The following is a 19,697-nucleotide window of genomic DNA, read 5'->3' on the forward strand; positions in this document are numbered from 1 at the left end:
CCTGTCAGCCCCGCAGCCCCGCCACCGCGCAGCCCCACACCGCACAGCCCCGACCCCGGTGACAGCGGCCGCGCAGTAAGTTGGCAGGAGCGAGTGCCCTCGGTTCTCGCCTCCCCCGCACCTTTTGAACTTGTTGCTGTTGCTCGGCTCGCCTGCGCCTGGCTTTTGGAAGGTGAAAAGGAGGAGGGAAGTACGGAGGGATGGGGGAAGGGGAAGAGCTCGCTTGAGCTTTATTTATGCTCCCTGGGTGCATCGGATCCGGCTGCTGGGGAGCTGCTTTCTCTCCTTTTCCTTTTCCGGGTGCACAGCGAGGAGAAAGTCTCCATGCAACTCAGCCCCAGCGCGCACTTTGCCAGGTAGGTACCGCGGGCGAGGCGCGTTCTACGCGGAGGCAGATGCTGCTGCCGCCACGGTGGCGGCGGCTGCCAGCTCACGGGCTCAGTAACTGTCACACTGCACCTGAGCTGAACTTGAAAAGAGAGTGAAGGGGGTATTGGGCGAACGCTTTTGGCAGACACCGAGGGTGTTTGTAGACGTGGGGGAGAAGGATCTATGTATTAACGCCCCCCACCGTGCCCAGGGCACATCACCTCCATCTCTGCAAATACGGGAGTAGTAGAGGCGGCAACCGGACTCCCAGAGACGTGGGGCAGCAGCTGTGACTGTATCTCCGAAGCTACAACAACAGGTCGCTTGTTTGAGACTCCTTTGGCGGGAAGGGCTACTTGGAAAGGGAAGGTTTGAAAGAGCGAAAAGGGAAGGTGAGAAGGTGCCCCAATTCGTCAAAATAACACCACTGGGTGACTCTTCGTTTTCTCTCTGCTGCTCCACATACTGACCCCATATCGTCCAGACTCTGTCAGGGGAGAAATTAGACACCTGTTTGAAGAAACTGCTGCATCCAGTCACCTGTGTACTCATTCGTGCCAGGAGGGGGCCTGTGCTACTGCTGACACAGGTTGGGTTTGCTTCTACTGGAGGTGATTGCATTTTTTAAAAATTGTTATTCCTAATACCTGAGAGGGAAACTTGCCTTCCTGAGGACTGACTTCACCTGGAGCACTGTTTTGGAGTAGGGTGATACCTCTGAACCGTGTTCCCCAGTACTGGGCTTGAGACGAGGAGGGTACCACTGTGCTTCTTTGGCTGACCCACTGTAGAAGCTCCTTTACTCTTGGTGCCCCACTTCCCGGCAACATGGCGGCTGGCGTGGCCGCATGGCTGCCCTTTGCAAGGGCAGCAGCCATTGGGTGGATGCCTGTGGCCTCTGGGCCCATGCCTGCTCCCCCAAGGCAGGAGAGAAAGAGGACCCAGGATGCCCTCATTGTGCTGAATGTGAGTGGCACCCGCTTCCAGACGTGGCAGGACACCCTGGAACGGTACCCAGACACTCTGCTGGGCAGTTCTGAGAGAGACTTTTTCTACCATCCAGAGACTCAGCAATATTTCTTTGACCGTGACCCAGACATCTTCCGCCACATTCTGAATTTCTACCGCACGGGGAAGCTCCACTATCCCCGCCATGAGTGCATCTCTGCTTATGATGAAGAATTGGCCTTCTTTGGCCTCATCCCAGAAATTATTGGCGACTGCTGTTATGAGGAGTACAAGGACCGCAGGCGAGAGAATGCCGAGCGTCTACAGGACGATGCCGACACTGACAACACGGGGGAGAGTGCCCTGCCCACCATGACGGCTAGGCAGAGGGTCTGGAGGGCCTTTGAGAACCCCCACACCAGCACAATGGCCCTGGTGTTCTACTATGTGACAGGGTTCTTCATTGCTGTCTCAGTCATCGCTAATGTGGTAGAAACAGTGCCCTGTGGGTCTAGCCCAGGCCACATAAAGGAACTGCCCTGTGGGGAGCGGTATGCAGTGGCCTTCTTCTGCTTGGATACCGCCTGTGTCATGATCTTTACAGTTGAGTATTTGCTTCGCCTGGCTGCAGCACCTAGTCGTTACCGTTTTGTGCGCAGTGTCATGAGTATCATCGATGTGGTGGCCATCCTGCCTTATTACATTGGGCTGGTCATGACAGACAATGAGGATGTCAGTGGAGCCTTTGTCACACTTCGAGTCTTTCGAGTCTTCAGGATCTTTAAGTTTTCCCGCCACTCCCAAGGCCTCCGCATCCTGGGGTACACACTGAAGAGCTGTGCCTCGGAATTGGGCTTCTTGCTCTTTTCGCTCACTATGGCCATCATCATTTTCGCAACAGTTATGTTCTATGCAGAGAAGGGGTCTTCAGCCAGCAAGTTCACCAGCATCCCTGCAGCATTTTGGTATACCATCGTCACCATGACAACACTAGGGTAGGTGCCATCAAGGGAAATGGGGTGGAGTTTGGATGTGGGGGAGTTGTTGTGGGTCTATTAAGGTGCTATGATACTTCAGAGAAACTAATTGTTTTCTTTTGCCTAAGTACATTTAGGAAAACATTATCTAAATGATTTGGAAAGTCTTCTAATCTGTGAAATGGTATGATGCAAAGATTGAGGTACTAGTGGGTTGCTGGCAGATATCGAGTATTGACCCCTGAAAGGGATAAATACACAAATTTTGGAATTCCTGAATATAGGAGAATGTTAAAGATATATGTATGAATATATAAAAATATATAACAAAGAAAAACAAAAACAAAACTTATGCCCTAATAAATATGTGAATATGCACAACATGTACTGCAATGTTTAGAAAATGCTTCCATGCATTCCAATGAAAAGTTTCCATGTATATTTGAAGTATTATTTTCCTGTTGATACATATGGAATGCATTTCTCTCTCAGCATCACAATTCTTATTTTACAACATGACAAAAAGTAGATTGTAGATGTATCAGAAGAATTTTAAAATATGCATGTAATAATAGGTGCATTTTCATTACAGCTGATAGGTTATTTTTTAGTCTGTCAGGACTGAAGCTGATCAACTCCACAAAATGTAGTGGAATGATATTTAAAAGTCTAGGTTCACAGTTTCAGAAAAAAAAAAGAAGCACATGATTGTCATCCACACTTTTTTTTTTAGAAACTACAGATCCTGAGCAATGGATCCACACCCACTAAATACGCGTGGAAGATAGAGCAGTGAATGTCTGGTGAGATTGATGTTCACCAAGGACAGGCTGCATTATACAATTTTGGTTCCTAATTTCCTTCTAGAATTCTTTTGTGCATTCTTTAATTGTGGGGGGAGATGAAGTTTTATAACTGAAGGGACTATTTTGAATTCATGTGTATTTTAAAATAGATTTTTAGGGCTAGTATTAAGAATTGTTTAGATGGTAGGAAAAAAAGAAGTGTCAGATGATTAAGAATGTTAATCAAACTGCTGAAAGTCGAAGCATTATACATATTAGAGAATCTAATAAAATAAAATGGTTAGAGCCTTTTACTTTTATTAGTTTTTAGATAAGCCAAGGAGTGATGTTATTGCCCCTTTTTCAGCTTTATGCTACTTTTCTTGCATAGGTAATCAGTTCAGTAAGGATTTGGTAATTGCTGTAAGAAAAAAGTTATTCCCAAGGCTGCTGTTTAAGTTTTGTTTCTGGCTAATTTCATTGGCTTCCTTAAATGACATTGTGGTTAAAGTCAACTTAATTTTATTAGACATATTGTGTTGAACAGTTTCTCATGTTGTCAGATGGCCACCTAATGGAATATTTTTTACATGAGGAATTTTGGGTGAGTTAATTAACAAATTATGGTAAAGTAAAATACAGTGCTTTTGATTTTGACATAGTCTCATTTATTTTTGAAGACTTATGGGTAGATTTTTTAAAAAGCAGTTAGTGATGTTCATATCATATAGTTTGTATTTCCCTTTTATTTGGTTGACAGTTTTGTGACAGATTGTGAAGAAGATTCAGAATACCTTAAGTGCTTTTTCTTTATTAAAAGATAATTTGTTTTTTTTTTGTCTTATTGCCTTTATGTCATTCGAAATTATTATTATGGAACAATTGAGCAGTGCCAATCACTGTTATGATTGTAAATTAGAAGTATATGTGAATATAAAAGAATGCTGCAATAAAGGAAGAAATATTAAAAGGAAATAATACTTTAAAAAATTGGTGTATATGGCAGGTTTTCATGAGGTCTCATGTCATTTCACTCTTATCTACTGTCTAGATATAGCTATATCTACATATAGATATGTCTTGAATGTAGGAACTATTACAATGAAAGTTGTTGAGCTGCTAATTTCATCTAACTAAGAGTTCTGTTCTATTCCTGAAAAGTTGGTATTATTTTAATATTTGTTCCCTGAAATGACTTCCAACTTTTATTTTGAAATTTGTTTGTTTTCAGAAAAAAAAATGAAGAAATTTTAACCACTAATGACAATGTTTATTATATAAACAAAATGTTTATAAATACTTATTTCTGCAGTAAGAAACTGAATAATAATGCTTGAGTAGTTCACATGTTTCATAGGTAAGTAGATTAGAAGGATTAAATATATATATATATATATATATACACACACACACACACACACACACACATATACATATATGTACACTTTATCAGAACTTGGAAGCAAAACGGGAGTTAGTTTCAAGACAAGTTTCACTGAAGTTGAAAATTTTAATTTTCAGGAAATTAAGCTAATTAATGATTCTAATGGAATACACCATCCAACTTTTCAGATGTGGAAATGTTACTGCAACCAAAATGAGAGTATATGTAGACATTTAGCAAAGCATATGCTTTATATAACAACAAAATTTCTTAGGAAAATGTATTTAATTTCTCATCAAAAATATTTATAGTGCATTTTAATTTCCTGGAGAAATAGATTCTTAAAAGCAGTGCCTTTTTGATTTCTTATCTGTGGTTATTTTGTGACTCAACAGCATTATGTAGGAATAGAATATATTCAGCAAAAGCCATTGCCTGACTATCTTTTATGCTGCCGTTTTAGAGGATAAAGTATAAAGTGTAAACTTTTGGAATGTACACAGTAGTTTTAGATACCATGAAGTTGTGTCTGTGAGATGATCAAGAATTTTCCATTATACTCTGAGCTTTTTTTGGGAGGTGGGAGTGGGTACCAGGAATTGAATTCAGGGGCACTCAACCACTGAACCATATCCCCAGTCCTATTTTTTATTTTATTTAGAGACAGAGTCTTACTGAGTTGCTTAGTGCCTCACTTTTGCTGAGGCTGACTTTGAACTCGTGATCCTCTTGCCTCAGCCTCCTGAGTTGGGATTATAGGGGTGTGCCACAACACCTGCCTGAGCTCTTTTTAATGTGACTATAATTTTAATGATATTGATTTTCATCAATTAATGATAATAGATGTGAAAAGGTGATCCTAAACAATGGCTATCAAAAGTTCCAGCTTATGTAAACATTACTTACATGAGAACAAATACCCAAGAGCTTTGTCATGGAGGAGTGGTAGAATTAAAGACTACTTCTCAGGTCATTTTACACAATATCTGTAAGTCTGTTCCTCCATTCCATCCTTTCTTTTCGAAGATATTTATTAACCTGCTCAGGGCCCTGGTTACCCTTTTGCCTCCATCCCACCCATTTCCCTTTCCATGGGAAAACTCTGATTACTGCCTTAGTCTGCTATGGTGAAAAAGAGATAACATCCGTTGATAGTCTTTGTTCAGATGGTAGTGTTTAAATGTTGCTCAGTTCAGGAAACTTCCAGATGTTCACCAATAATAATCAAAAACTGTTTAAAAATTTGTTCAATAGGGTCAAGCTTCAGTTTGTCGTTGTACTTCATGTTCATGATTTGGGATTTAAAAGTGTAACCAGATGGCATATTGAATAATTTGAGGAACTATTCATATGTTAGGCAATATTTATATTCCTGATCAAGATTACTAACCATTTAGATAATCAACTTTTTTTTAAGAGAGAGGGAGAGGGAGAGGGAGAGGGAGAGGGGGGGAGTGAGAGAGAGAGAGAGAGAGAGAGAGAGAGAGAGAGAGAGAGAGAGAATTTTAATATTTATTTTTTAGTTTTTGGCGGACACAACATCTTTGTTTGTATGTGGTGCTGAGGATGGAACCCGGGCCGCATGCATGCCAGGCGAGCGCTCTACCGCTTGAGCCACATCCCCAGCCCCACAGATAATCAACTTTTTAAAAAAAAAATTTCATTGCATTCTTGAGGATCAAACCTAGGGCTTCACTCATGCTAGGCAATCATTGTAACACTGAGCCACATCCCAGTCCTAGACACATTTTTTAATTGATGATATTGCTTATAATATAAATCTTAAGAACTTCAGAAATATCATCTTGTGATCCATACCACTTTTTACATTTTAAAACCAAGTTGTTTTCATCAAAGTTTCCAGTATGGAGAAGAAAGCTGCTATATGGCATTTCTGTAAAGTTCATGTTTAGAATGAAATTTTTTGATGTTATTTTTACTTTTTGTAATTCTGGGGATTGAACTCTGGGCCTCACGCATGCTAGGCAAATACTACCACTAAGTGTGTATATATCTGTGTCCCTACTTAAAGTTTTATCTTGAAATAGGGTCTTGCTGAGTTGCTCAGGCTGGCCACAAATTTGTGATCCTCCTGTCTCAGCCTCGTGAGTCGCTGTAAATTTTGTGTATTTAACTACATGAATCATATTCTGAAGTTTGAACAAATTTGGGAAAGCAAATTATTTGTTTATATCGTATATTTACCTGAAGCATGGTAGAAGTACATTTTTGCTTTAAGGAAACTTTGTAGTTGTCTATTGATTAAAACCATCAAAAACTAGCAATATCATATTTCAATTTTAATAGGTTTAGTGAATTTGTATTTTAAGAAACAAAAACAAACAAACAAAAGCAAGGGCTGGGGGGTATAGCACAATGATAGATCACATGCTTATACACTAGGTCCAGGGTTCAACCCCCAGTTTTTTTTTTTTTTTTTTAAAGGCAAAATAAAATTTCATTGAAATTTTTTTTATTTTTTTTTTCCTCTTTTGGTGTACTGGGGATTGAACTATGTCACAAGTCCATTTTATTTAATTTCATTAATTTTTTAACATGTTTTTTGGAGAAAGGGTCTTGGTAAGTTGATAAGGTTGGCCTTCAACTCCTGCCTTAGCCTCCTGATTAAATGGGATTACAAGAAGGAGCCTTCATGCCCAGCTCATTGCAATTTTTCTAACAACATGACATTTTCAAAAAAGGAAATTTTGCTTTTTAGAGTGGCATAATTTGAAAGGAATTTATCATTTCATTCATGATCAAATGTATGCTATATGATAAAAAGAAATATAAAAATACTCTTAAATAGCATCCTCCTGCTACCTGTCACAATTCTAATTATAATGGGGAATATAAGGAGTAAATCTTGCAAAATCATTTACATAGAGACTTTCAGTGCATGCATCTACTAAAATTGATGGAATTATCCCCCCTTGTGTTAGCCTCTGTACTTAAATATTGCTAATGTGTTAATCTAACAATGTTTACAGAGTCGGGGAAGTACCAAAATTTATCTGACTGGTGAAGAGCCCAATTATGGGTAAGAGTCATTTTAATTTTGGCATACTACAACACATTTGTATGAAGTTCTGTGGAGAATGTAAATGGATAGAAGTTGAAATGTGGTATGTATTCTTCTTTTTAGCATTAAACACTATCTTAAGTGTTTTCATATTATTGCAGCCATCATTTGAAATAGAAACAATATTTGAGTTGGCATTTTAAACTACGTGAATTTTCCTACCATGTAAAACTTTTTAGCATGTACTTCCTTTCTAGACAATATGTCAGAAAGAAATAATATATGGTATCTCAACATGGTACTCTAGATAAGGGAACATTATTGATTTTCAGTGGGTCTGCTGTTTGTTCCTTTTACTGATGGACTTTGTCTTATATTTATTTTTATAGTTACACCATTTAATTCAGAACTTTTCTCCCAGTTATAGTCATCTTTGAAAATGAATTACTGACATTAAGATTTCTTATTAACTGATCATTCAATTCCTAGTGGAAGAAAACTTAGCTGTCATTTATTTAAAAATTTATCATTTCACACTTGCAAGAATCTTGTAACTTTCCCATAGTTAATACCATTAAATAATAGCAGTACTTTTGGAATTTCACTTTTAAACTCATTTTTTCTTAAGATCTTCAAATATTATCTAGAAATATGCTGTAATAATTATCTGGGGATTGCTTCTGATAAGAGTAGGAACAAGTTGGCAGTTTATTCCATTCATGTAGTGAATTTCTCTCCTTGTTCTATACTCTGTGTCTCACTTTTCCCACATTCCTTAATATCATTGCTGGCTTTGCCTTTGCTTTTTACCATGATGATGCCCAGTTGATACAATATAACGATATGTTCTCATCCAGTGAACTTTTATGCCATTTGGGGGAAACTACTTAATGGTACCTGGACTGACGGAAAAGTAAATCAGTCATTTTGCCTACATTGAATAAAATGAATTAGCCTGTGAATTGTTGAAAATGTGCAATTTAACTTCTTTTTCATCGGAAGAACAAGAATAGGCAAAGATCTTTGACAGTAAAGGAAGCATTATTTTTCCTTCAGAACTATGATAAATTCATTCCTATTTCCCTCTCCCCATTTTCTCTCGTGTTTTATATTATTTTCTGACCACAAATACATACACAGAGAGAAATAAGTATTGTTCTCCCCTTAGGTCCAGCAGCTAGATTCAGCAGCATGAAATATTTTCTGGTATTGAAAAGATACCCAGTGGTGAAACACCATCTCTTTATTTTTTGTGTGCACATTATAGGGTTCTTTGCTTTATCATTTGAATGTTTTCTACTTTTGTTTTCTTCTCCAAGAACTAGCCTCTGCCTTGATCTTGTTCATGAAAACTTTTCAACCTCCTAAGCCTACATCACCTCTTGTTGGAATTATGTTTGACTTTAGTATTAAAGTCTCATTTTGCATATAATTTGTGGTTTCATTTCTTACACCTTACTTATATATATATATCACTTATCCAAAATTCTTGGGACCAAAAAGATTTCAAATTTTTTGGATATTTGATTCTGTAATTTTTGAAGGCTTATTACCTAGGTCAGTCCTCAAATGTAGAAAAAGGTCTGTGTTTATGTATTTGGATCTTGAAATGAGTGAATACCTGCACACCATGGAGAGGTCCATAGCCACGGAGCAGTGCTGTCTCAGTAGTAGCAATAATCCACTAATATAAGAGTCTTGGCTTTGTTCCATGTTAAAAATATTTATTTATTTAGAGAAAAGGGAAAAATAACTTTTATTGATTTGCTAGCAGAAGAGAAACACAGGGGACTCCTGTCCTAGAGTCTGTGATTCTGCCTACCAGAGGGAAAAAGGGATTTTTAAAGAGGTGATTTAAAGGCTACATTCCAGGTTCCCTTGCCTGGAGTTGTAATTCACTTGTTAATTTGGGAGACAGTCATTTATTAGTTCTTCTGGTACCATCCTTGAAGTCTGAATTACTCTTTCCTGTAATGGGTGTGTGCTCAAGAATGAACAACTCTGCCTAGGTTGGGGAAGAAAGGTAATCCAACTTCTTCTGAGGTTAGGAAGGGAAAGTTAGGGAGGGGGAGAGATTAGGGAAGAGGAGGGTCATGTTAAAATATTTAAATTTATTATTTGAGCATTTTGCCTTATGATGTACTATAACCCACTCTTTTTGTCTTTCTCTTTTGACTGGGAAGCATTGTGAGATTTATCTACTTTTTTATCTATAGCTATTTTTTTCTGCAAAGGTTAGAGTTAATGGTTGTTGACTAATTTCTGCATAGAGATAGTGAACCATTATCTCTAAATTACATATAAGGTACATGAAATTGTTGTCAGGAAGTCCACATTCTAAGGGCTTAAAAGGTGTACAAAATATAAACATCGATGTAGATACATAAAATGGCATTGTACAATCCACTTTGCCTTGGAAATTTTGAAAGTGTGTTATGTAAAGAAAATCTGAATCATGAAAACGTGGAGGGAGTAGGGAAGGAGTTATCAGAAGTTAATGAGAAAAAAACAACACTAAAAGAGAGGATAAGAGTTGAGATAATGTCAAATTGGATGGAAAGGCTTTGTTCTATAAGTAAAAGATCTTGTATTATTTTTAAATGTTAAGTGGACTTAATTCACCCATCTTCCTCTTTTATTTTAATACAAGTAATAGTGCTTTTGTAGACACAAAATAATATTAGTGGCATACACTCTCAGGAAATCAAAATGTGGCTCAGAGTTCAATTTAATTTAACAGACTTTTTGATAACTTATTTCTTGTCGGCCATAGAAATAAGCATACACCCAGCTTCCTACCTTTAAGCAAGGTGCAGATCTAAAATAGTGGGAAAGGCAGAATATATAAATTTGTGCTATAATTCTAGATCCTGATGAGTTCTATGAAAGAAAGAAATCTGGGTAATAAGGCTGCAGTTTGGGAGAAAGGACAGAGAAGGTCTTTCTAACATGCTGACATCTGAGTTGATGGCTAACTGAAATGATGAAGTGAGTCTGTGAATATCTGAATGAAGAGTTTTAGAGAAAGAGAGAAAAAGGTTCAGGTTATTCATATCACTTATCCAAAATTCTTGGGACCAGAAAGATTTCAATTTTTTCAGATTTTTTTTGGTATATGCATATGAGGTATCTGTACATAGTACATCATAAGGCAAAATGCTCAAATAATAAATTTAAATATTTTAACAGGTATCTGAACACAAAATTTATTTGTTTCATATACATCTTACACACAAAGCCTCAGGTAATTTTATATAATATGTTTAGTGCATTAAACAATTTTAAATGATATTTTTAATGCACCTGTGATTGTTACCTTGTGGCATAATAATGGCACTTAAAAATTTAGGAATTTGAGAGCATATTTCATTTGGATTTTCAGATTATAGATGCTCAGAATGTACAAACATCAAGGGGCTGAGATTTGGGGTATTCTGTCTAATGACTTTGTAATTGAAGCAATGGAGTGAAGAGTTTAGTAGCAATTAGATCTGAAAGATTTTTGAGATGAGATGATACAGGAATGTAGCCTTTAAATCACCTCTTTAAAAATCCCTTTTTCCCTCTTTTTCCTTCCACTGACTTTAGCAGCTAGATTTGGTGGTGTGGGATATCTTCTGGTATGACATGAAACCCTGTGGTCACATACTATCTATTCATTTCTGTGCACATTTGCAAGACTCTGATTTTGTAGATTCTGTAGAATGTTTGCCCTTTAGTTTTCTTCTTTGAGAACCAGTCTTTGCATTGACCTTCTCCTTGAAGCCCTTTCCAACTCCCAAGTCTTGTCATCTCTAGTTGGAATTACCCTTGATGTAACTAAGTTTCATTCTGTATGTAATTTTACTTCTTGCCTTCATAACTAGTTTGAAAGGTTTTCCAGGTTTGAGTCTGCATCTGTTAGAGACTTAGCCTACATAATGCTCAAATGTAGAAAAAGGTATGTGTTAATGTGTTGCAGATCATTGATACCTCCATTGTCACAAGCACTCCTTAGCCATGGAGCAGTACCATCTCAACATAGGCAGTAATTTACTAATCTAGGCCAAACTTAGATTAAAAATATGAAAAAGATCATTTTACAAATAACTTCATCATGTACAGATTTTCATTTTTCATTAGATTTGTCATATTTACTTTAGCTTAAATTTATATTGAGTTATTCATGAAATTGTCCCAAAATAGGGCATTTTATAATAATATATGATAAATTATTAGCTGATTAAAAATAAAATAGTTCAAAGAAAAAAATGAATTCCACATTTTAGTTGAAAAGACTACTGGTGGACAATAGATGGAACTATATGGGAACTTACAGGGGAATTTAAAAATTTTGCGTATAGCTTTGCAGATTAACAGCTGTAAGTTCTAGTATTAGTGCTTATTTGGCCATCCTTAGAAAGTCTATGAGCTACCCAGTATCCATTAATAAACTCTATGGTGAAATTAAAAAAAAAAGAATATCACATTAATTTTGAATTCTATTTAAACTAATTTCATTCCTTTTTTCTCATTTTTAGTAGGTATGTATATATCCTCTTCAGGTGTTTAATTATTTTTATGAATTTGAAAGAGAAAGTGGTTTACATATCTTGAAATCTGTGGAGATTGCCATATGATAAGATTTTTTTTTCAGTACAAGTCGGATTGTGACCATGCATATGGCATATGTATAATGAAAATTTATAGAGGCAATGCATTGATAAGAATCACCATATTGGAGAATTAAACATAGTCATGAAGGGATAGTTGGAAGACTTATGGGTTTAGAAGAACAAGAATTGAATACAAATATATATGCTTGAATCTAAGGGAATTAAATGTGGCATCAAACTTTGGCATGCTGTTTTCATTAAAACATCTTTCATCCAGATAATTCTATATTCTACCCAGAAGTTCTGTTCAGAGGCTGGATTATTCATGAAGTAAGCTGGGATTCATGAGGGCCATCACACAGGAACTATTGTAGTATTCCTGGGCTTTTGCATGTGATGAAGTTGCATGATGACTAGACTCCCATCATTACCCTTCTTTCTCTATTTTGAATGAGGATCTGGTTTCCTTTCTTCATTCTACAGAAAGTAATGTTATCTAATCCTATGCCATTTTATTACATTCTAGGAAAAAATGTCACCATGCTCATTGAAATTTATTAATTAAATAATTTCCAATTCTTACCAAATGTGGTATTTTTGAATTGAAAATGTAATAAGCTTATATATTATATTCTTAAATTTGATCAACCCCCCAAAATGGACATTAGATACCTTATTGAGTCAGAAAAGAATGTTCTGAATGGGCTTTCCCAAAGGTGTGAGTTTTCTATTTCAGTCCAAAGGTATTAAAATAATGGACTTTTAACATAAATGGTTCATGAGTTTCTATAAAACTTCTCTATTTAATCTTGAAACAAAAGTGAAATGTAGTTTTGAAACTCCCATAAAGTTCCCAACCTATCTTGTGAAGGAACCTATGCTAGATTTCTGGGGGCTCTTTTGAAGTCTAATGCTCCTAAGAGTACAACACACTGGAAGCCATTTTACTCCTAATGGTTCTTATTCTACTTGAAATCAGTCCTTATCATTAAAGAAAATATTACAAAGAACACTGAGCAATAAAAAAAAGCAGGTCTGGAAGTTTCTCAATGATATAATTAAAATTCTGATAATGTCTCCATAGTTTAAATATAATTTGAAATCTAATGAATAAACAAATTCCTAAGTTTCATTTTATTATTTTTTCTTTGGTCATCTGGTGATTGTTAAATATTTTTGAAACTGAATAGAATTCACATATTGAACTGAATTTTAGATAATGGACTAGTTTTGATTTTGTTGATTCTAATATCGATGCTTTTGACAGAAAGCTGTGAAAACATTGTTAAATCATTTGATTTGTTTTGGTCTAAAGAACAGAAAGTTAAAAGTTGAAGGTTCATAATTTGCTATTAAAAACTCATGTGCGTGTTAAAGTCAAATAAAAGATTTGAAGGTATTCTGATATTAAACCTTATGACTTAGAATGTATTTTGAAGGAATATTTTCAAGCTTACTTTAAATAGTATGTTTCTACTTTGAAAAGTATAAAAAAATGCCATTTTAACCCCTGCAGTTACAAAGAGGAAAATAATGCCTCCTTTAATTTCCTTAAATGTTTAAGTTTGCTAGAAAAATAGGTAGTAAGTAGATACTTGCAACATTTTAGGAAAAATATTTAAGATGGAGCTAAACTGATAAATTATAAGGGAGGGTCTTATATTGCTGTAACATTTTTACTATACATATTTTAAAGCATTTGTTAGTGCACTATAGTTATATATAATAATTGGGTTCATTTTGATATAATTATACATACATGGAATATTTAATTTGCTCCATTTCCATCCCTGGTACCTCTTCTGTGCCTTTCCTTCCCCCAGCCCCATTCTTCTTACTCTGCTCTACTGGTCTCCTGTCTGTCTGTCTATCTACCTACCTACCTACCTGCCTACCTTTAATTGGTATTTTCTAGATATACGTAAAGGTGGAATCCACTGTGGTACATTCAAACATGCACACAGCATAATTTTGTAAAAAGCTAAGCCCTTGATACTAAGAGCCAAAAGAACTAAACATTATTGTTGGCTTTATTCCACATGCACACAATTTTAACTGTTACTCCTTTTCACATCACTCTTCTGTCATTCATATATACATGACCCTCTTTACCATCTTACCTATGCAGTTAGTAACATTTTAATAATGTAACTTGTGCATGTGAATCTACTGCCTCAAATAAAGGTATATCATTGATATTAACCTCCATCTAACCACATGCACCTTTTCTTCCCATCATGTTCCACTGCCTCTCCCCGTTTCTACTAAAGTTCACCATTATCCTATACCCTGTGTTTGTTATCCTTAAAAATTTATTTTTAGTTGGGAGATTTCACGGAGTTTATGAAAGAACATAATGTTTCATGTAGTCTTGAGTTTTGTCATATAATATTATGTCAGTTTTACCACACAGAATTTCTAAGCACTGCAATGCATTTTGATTGCTCTATAACGTCTTATTCTATTATGTGAGTATACCATAGTTTATTTCAACTATTGTTCTGATGATGACACTCAAGTTGGTTTCATGTTTTTCTGAAGAGTGCTGATATACAAATTGTTGACAACTGTGTATGTTTTACCTTGGGGTGAAATTGGTGGTATTATCCTCATTTGGAGGATAATACCTTTTTTTTTTTCTGAAGCTGTTTCAGCAGTTGATACTCTTACTATCATCCCCACAATTATATGAAGCAAGTACTTAATATGAAGAAATGAAGGCTATTGTTTCCATGGGTATTGCTTTTACCATGATCTTTTGGAGATGAGAAATATAAATACAGCAACCATAACTTGAATTTTATTCAACTCTGTGATTTGTAGTTAGATCCTTTCCAAGTCCAATAATATGAAAGTTATCAAACTTGAAACTCTCTCATAAGGCTTTGGTTTATTTATTCTTGTGAAATTAAGAATGAGGATTAAAGGATTGAAGTTGATATTCAGTTGGTTTTCTGATATTTTATAGTGTTCTATAAAAGGTTATATGTGACTTTTTACAAACATGTACAATCAAGAAGACATTTACATTCATTTCATTTGTATTGTTTACTTTATCAGAACATTGCTGTAGTCAGAAAAACTACTCTAATTTCAAAACATCTCATAGGCATTCAGGAGTGAATGCATCACAGAGAAATAGAATATAAGAATAAATGTCAAAAGGAAATTGCTTCCATTCCAGGAAATTCTTAATTATGGGAGCTAAACTGAATATTATTTCCAATCCTTCATAAATAGTCTAGTAATTTTTATATTTGGAATAAAATTCAGTTATTTTGAAAAACATAATTAACTTTGGAATATATATATATATATATATATATATATATATATATATATATAGACTTTTTTAATATAGCATTTCTGCTATTGGTTTTAAAATTGGATGAATTTAAAACAAAGTGTCAGAATATAGCACAGTAAATATTCTAACAAAAACAAAACTAATGTAATTTTGAAAATGTCTGTAAACTATTCTTTATGGAAATAGAGCATTTTATTGAGGGCTGGCATAGTCTTAGAGTAGTGAGAAGTGAAGTGTCTATTGATTTTGCAGAGAACTTCATTATTTTCATGTAAAGAGTCCAAATACATTCATAATAATCTAGGAGAAAGAGAGGATTATTAAAAAAAAGTAAAGGGAGCCATTTTTTTCCAGTGGAATAGCAAACGTTGGCAATATGTTCTAAAACATTCTATTTTAAGGCAAACTCTGAATAAATTAAGAAATTACTTGACAGACCACTCACATTCCTTTTACTTCTGTCTCCTTATTATTTCTCACATTTCAGTGCCCAATTTCTAGATCTCTACATATTGCTTTAACTATTACTAAAATACGTGTGAATGTATGATGTAAACTCAAATATGCATTTAAGAAATACAAACACACATATGCATCAGTTCAAAATGTATAGATACATAAGTAACATGTACATGTGTAGATGTTGCTATACACATATCTCTTATTTTTCTGTGGAGACACAACATTATTTATTGATGTTAATAGTTTTTAGGAAGATCTGAGCAATAAATACTTATTTCCATACTTTAAGAAAAATAACATTTTACAAGAGGGTCTATTTGGTATCATTTGGGGCCTCTTTCTTTCAATTTTTCTGTATAGAAAACTTAAACTTGTTATTTACAATTGTATTGCTTCTTTATAATATTTCTTTAATGATTTACTCAAAAATATCTTAAATGTATAAGATAAGGTATAAGAGACTGCCTGGATTTAAATATCAGTTCTCTAATGTGCCACTCAATGAACTTGGTCAAATTACTGACATTCTTGATTACCTGAAATTTCCTAGCAGTAAAAATTGGCTAAGACTGGTGTGAAAATTAAATGTAAATATTACATGAAAATTCTTAGGATAACCAGTTCACGTAGTTGCTGCATGAGATATTACATTTTAGTCAGTTTTTGCAAAAGTTGTGATCAAATAACTGACAAGAACAACTCAGAGGAAGAAAAGTATAATTGGGACTCATATTTTCAGAGTTCTCAGTCCATAAATCGTTGGCTCCATTACTCTGGATCAAAGTTGAAGCAGCATATCATGGTGGAAGGGTCCAGAGTAGGCAAGCTGCCCAGCTCATGGTGGGAATCAGGAAGGAGAGAAAGAGAAATAGAGGAAGAAGGGGCTATAGGGAAGATGCACCCTTCCAGGGCATGCTCTCAGTGACTCACCTCTTCCAGCCATTCCCCACCTGCTTGCAGTTACCACCCAGTCAGTCCATTCAAACTAGAATGTCACTCCAGTCAGAATGGCAATTATGAAGAATATAAGTTAACAATAAATGTTGGTGAGGATGTGAGGGAAAAGGTATGCTAATACATCGCTGGTGGGACTGCAAATTGGTGCAAGAAAACTTGGAATGGAACCACCATTTGACCCAGTTATCCCACTCCTTGGTTTGTACCCAAAAGTCTTAAAATCAACATAATATGGTGACAGAGCCACATCAATGTTTATAATAGCTCAATTTCACAATATCCAAGCTATGGAACCAACATAGGTGCCATTAAATAGATGAATGGATAAAGAAAACATGGTATATATACACATGGAATACTAGTCATTCATAAGTAAAAATGAAATGATGGCATTTGTCAGTAAATGGATGGAACTGGAGAACATCATGCTGATTCCCCCAAAACCAAAGGCCAAATCTTCTCTCTGATATATGGATGCTAATCCACATCAAGGAATGGTGATGAGGGGAAGAATAGACATACTTTGGATTAAACAAAGGGGAATGAAGGGAAGGGAGAGGGAGGGGAAGAGGAAGGACAGTAGAAATAACTTGACATAACTTTCCTATCCTTGTATTTGAATACATGACCAGGGTAACTCTGCATCATGTGCACACACAAGAATAGAATCCTAATTAGGATAAGTTGTAATCCATGTATGTATACTAGCCAAAGACACTCTACTGTCATGTATATCTACAAAGAACAAATAAAAATAAAGTGATGATACAATAAGATAAAAATCTAGAGTGTACTTTATAGCTCTCATATCTAATCATTTAACCTCTGAATATTTCTGCTCTAACAGGAACACTTGTGGGATACCTCATATTCAAACAATAACATTCCTCTCCTGGCCCACAAAAGTTCATGTCCATATCTTGATGCAAAATGCATTTAGTTCATCTTCAAGAGCTCCACAGTCTTAACAATTTCACTATTGCTTGTAAGTCCTAAAGTCTCACCTGAGACTCAAGTCAAGCTCTTAACTATGAACCCCTGAAAAAATCAAAAGCAAGTTAGATATATCTAATATACAGTGGTATAGACTAAACATGCCCATTCCAAAACGGAGGAATGGGGGCATAGAAAGAAAGGATAAGGGAAAATCAAGACCCAAACCCAGCCAAGCAAACATTTCCCCTAACTCTGCTTATAACTACTCCTCTAGCATCTAGGAGAGATTTTTATTGTATTACTGTTTTATAAAGTATGTGATATTAAATAATATTTATTTAATTAGATATTAAATTTTACAGCTAGTACATGTTTACTAGCTTTGCATAAGAAAAAGCCTCTAGTGGATCCCACCAATAGATGGTTCAGCAGGAACTAATTGTTGAAGAGTTAAATCAGGCATTTCCCTTTTAGAAACTAGAATTTTAAGTCACCTTGAAAATATGTTTTGCTTGAAAATTCAATTATTTTTTGTTACCAATTTATAGAAATCCTAGATCTCTGAGAAGGTTGTTTTGAAATTATATTCTCAATCATTTCTTCACTGCTTTTTTTTTTCACTCTACCATTTTTTAAAGAATATTTGAAACAATTTATTGTCAAATGACCAAGTGCCAAATTGTTTTAGTCAGCTTTTTAACTGCTGTGGCCAAAAGACTCAACCAGAACAATTTTAGGAGAAAAAGTTTATTTTAAGGCTCATGTTTTCAGAGGTCTCAGTCCAGTTCATAGATGGCCAACTCCATTGCTCTTGGCCTGAGGGGAGGTAGAATATCAGGGTAGAAGGGTGTGGAGGAGGAAAACAGCTCAGCACAAGGCATCAGGAAGCAGAGAGAATTTTCTGCTCACCAGAGACAAAAATATATTCACTAAAGGCACACCTTCAGGGGCTCACTTTCTCCAGCCACACCCTACCTGCCTACAATTATCATCCAGTTAATCCATCAGGGATTAAAACACTGATTATGTTAAGACTTTCATAACCCAATGATTTCACCTTTGAATGTTATTGTATTGTCTGACACATGTGTTTACAGGGGACACTTCATATCTAAAACATAATACAAGTATTAAAGATGGAGGAGAGATAATGGAGAATGGAAGTTATGTTAAAGTGTTAGTGAGTATAAAAATATCTCTGGATTTCTTGCTAGCCAGACAAAATAAGAAAAATGTAGTATGTTTCACAGCTATTTATCCGAAATAAGAAAGTATCTCACTTCATGAAGATATTTTTTTAGAAAAATAAGGTCTAAAAGTAATTGTCATGTAGATCTTTATAAGCAGTTTATTTACTAGTATAATGAACAGTCTAGAAGCAGTTTCACAGTAAGCTTAGAAATATTGTAATTTTAATTATGTTTTTATGGGGTACAGGGTGATAATTCAATTTATGTTTACATGTGTAATAAAGCAGGGAATTTGGCATTTCCATCTTCTTAAACATTTAAAAACATTTTTATTTACTAACGAATAGTATTCTCATATTGCTGTGTGTGGTGTTGCATGCCTGTAATCCCAGTGATTTGGGAGGCTGAGGCAGGAGGATTGCAAGGTCAAAGCCAACCTCCCCAATTCAGTGAGGCCCTAAAAAACAGGACTGTGGATGTGACTCAGTGATTAAGCTCCGCTAGTTCAATCTCTGGTACCCAAAACAAGAACAACAAAAATTGTACATATTTATGTAGTCCATGTGATATTTGAGTATATGTATATAATATGGACTGATGAAATAGAGTGATTAATGTTTCCATCTCCTTATCATTACTTTGTGTTTGATGCCTTCAAGTTCTTATTCATATAATATATAATAGGTTATTGTGAATGAGAGTCCCCTATTTTTCTGTATAACACTAGAACTTATTACTTTTATTTCAAACTGCAGTTTGAAATCC

The 19,697-nt window shown here is 35.4% G+C and overlaps 1 protein-coding gene across 3 annotated transcripts in view; it reads left to right on the forward strand.

Annotated features, from left to right (window-relative positions):
- Kcnd2 (potassium voltage-gated channel subfamily D member 2) overlaps positions 1-19,697 on the forward strand; it is a 445,925-nt gene continuing 426,228 nt past the window's right edge. The window contains exons 1-2 of one of the 3 annotated variants that reach the window (XM_048786033.1): positions 1-75; positions 581-2,312. In XM_048786033.1, the coding sequence (XP_048641990.1) occupies positions 1,198-2,312 (1,115 nt within the window). In that variant the 5' untranslated portion in view covers positions 1-75; positions 581-1,197. Of the gene's footprint in view, positions 2,313-19,697 lie in introns of all 3 variants that reach the window. The other 2 variants (XM_015488426.2, XM_048786034.1) reach the window with 2 other exon arrangements.

Source organism: Marmota marmota, unplaced genomic scaffold (assembly GCF_001458135.2).
Source record: "Marmota marmota marmota unplaced genomic scaffold, marMar, whole genome shotgun sequence".
Taxonomy (NCBI): Eukaryota; Metazoa; Chordata; class Mammalia; order Rodentia; family Sciuridae; genus Marmota; species Marmota marmota.